Below are 1508 nucleotides of genomic sequence, written 5' to 3'. Positions count from 1 at the left end.
TGAATATGTGCTGAAATGTAGCGTGTCTGATTGAGAGTTCCAGACAAGCCCTAAAGTTTTTGATTGGTCATCGGTTGATAGATAATGATCTGGTAGATCTGAAATGTTGTTAATATCGTTGAAAATGTTCGGTTAGTTAGTTTTCCACTTCCGAAGAGGAAAGGAGCAACTTTCTAAAATGTTGGTGATGTTTTGCCTCAAAATTTGTGCATTTTCAATGGTGTCTGTACCAGTGATGAGGTCATCAACATAAAAATCGGGAGTTATTACTTGTGATGCTACTGGTACTTTTTACTGTTTTCTAAAGCGAGTTGGTGCAAGCATCGTATAGCAATGAATGAAGCTGGAGCTGTGCCGTATGTTACGGTGTTTAATGTGTAGACTTCTAGAGGCAGGTTTGGATTAGAACGCCACATAATTCGTTGTAAATCACGCTGCTCTTCTACAATTTCCACCTGCCGGTACATCTTCTCTATGTCCGCTACCATTGCTACATTGTGTTGTCTAAAACGAATGATGATAGCAAAAAGATCTTCCTGTATTGTAGGACCCACCATGAGCGTATTATTCAACGAAATACCGTTTACTGTTTTGGCGAATGCATCGAACACCACTCGTAGTTTAGTGGTTGCACTATCCTTCACGACACCATGATGTGGTAGGTAAAAAACTCCCTTTCCATCCACTTCCGTTGCCCACGTCGGCACCTTGATCATGTGCCCGAGTTTTTCATATTCCCTCATGAACTCCGAATATTGTTGACGTATGACTGTGTCATTGATCAGTTTACTTTCTAATTTGTGTAACCTTTTAAGCGCATTCATCTTCGAATTCCCCAACATTCCCCAGCTACACCTTCGCGAACTGGCAACGTTGCACGAAATCTGCCAGTTTCGGTCCGCTGAATTGTTTTTAGGAAATGTTCTTCGCATTGTTTTTCTTCGATCGTCCGTTTGGTTTTGTTATCGTCTTGGTATTCCTCGATTTTCCAAAATTTCTCAATTGCGTTTTCAAGCGTAGTTGTGATTAAATTACATGATATGGTATTACTACTGTTATTTTGAATTGAACAATTTTGATATATGGGTCCCGATATGACCCATCCAAATAATGTTTTCTGAAGTATCGGTTTACCGTCGCCGAGCTTAAATTGCCCATCCGCTAAATATCCCAAAAGACACCTGCGCCTAAGAGAATGTCCAGTTTGGCGGATTTATCGAATTCAGGATCCGCAAGAGTAATGTGTTTCGGTATATTTAAATGTTGACAATCGATTTTGAAGTTTGGAATATTACCCGCTATTTGGTTTATAACTAAAAATGTAGCATTTTGTTGAAAAGAATTGTTTTCTCTTGAAATTATATCAATATTTAATTGCTCTGTGATATTAGTAGTAACCTGATTAACACCGATCACTGGTAAGTTTATTTTGGTAATACCGATATTTAATTTTCGCGCAAGGTCAGAGGTTATTAGATTTGATTGAGAACCTGAGTCTAACAATGCAC

General features: G+C 38.7%; 1 protein-coding gene across 1 annotated transcript; it reads right to left on the bottom strand.

The window, feature by feature from the left end:
• Nucleotides 1–278: 278 nt before the first annotated feature.
• Nucleotides 279–824, bottom strand: LOC130441307 (uncharacterized). The gene has a single exon (XM_056774924.1). It carries the CDS (start codon nt 822–824, stop codon nt 279–281), a length of 546 nt encoding a protein of 181 aa, XP_056630902.1.
• Nucleotides 825–1508: the final 684 nt, after the last annotated feature.

This window comes from Diorhabda sublineata, chromosome 3 (genome assembly GCF_026230105.1).
Source record: "Diorhabda sublineata isolate icDioSubl1.1 chromosome 3, icDioSubl1.1, whole genome shotgun sequence".
NCBI lineage: Eukaryota > Metazoa > Arthropoda > Insecta > Coleoptera > Chrysomelidae > Diorhabda > Diorhabda sublineata.
The sequence above is the reverse complement of the archived record's forward strand: the minus strand, read 5'-3'. Positions and strand labels throughout refer to the sequence as shown.

Excerpts from the sequence above, each read along its gene's own strand:
- LOC130441307 (XM_056774924.1), bottom strand. The coding sequence starts at position 824 with ATGAATGCGCTTAAAAGGTTACACAAATTAGAAAGTAAACTGATCAAT.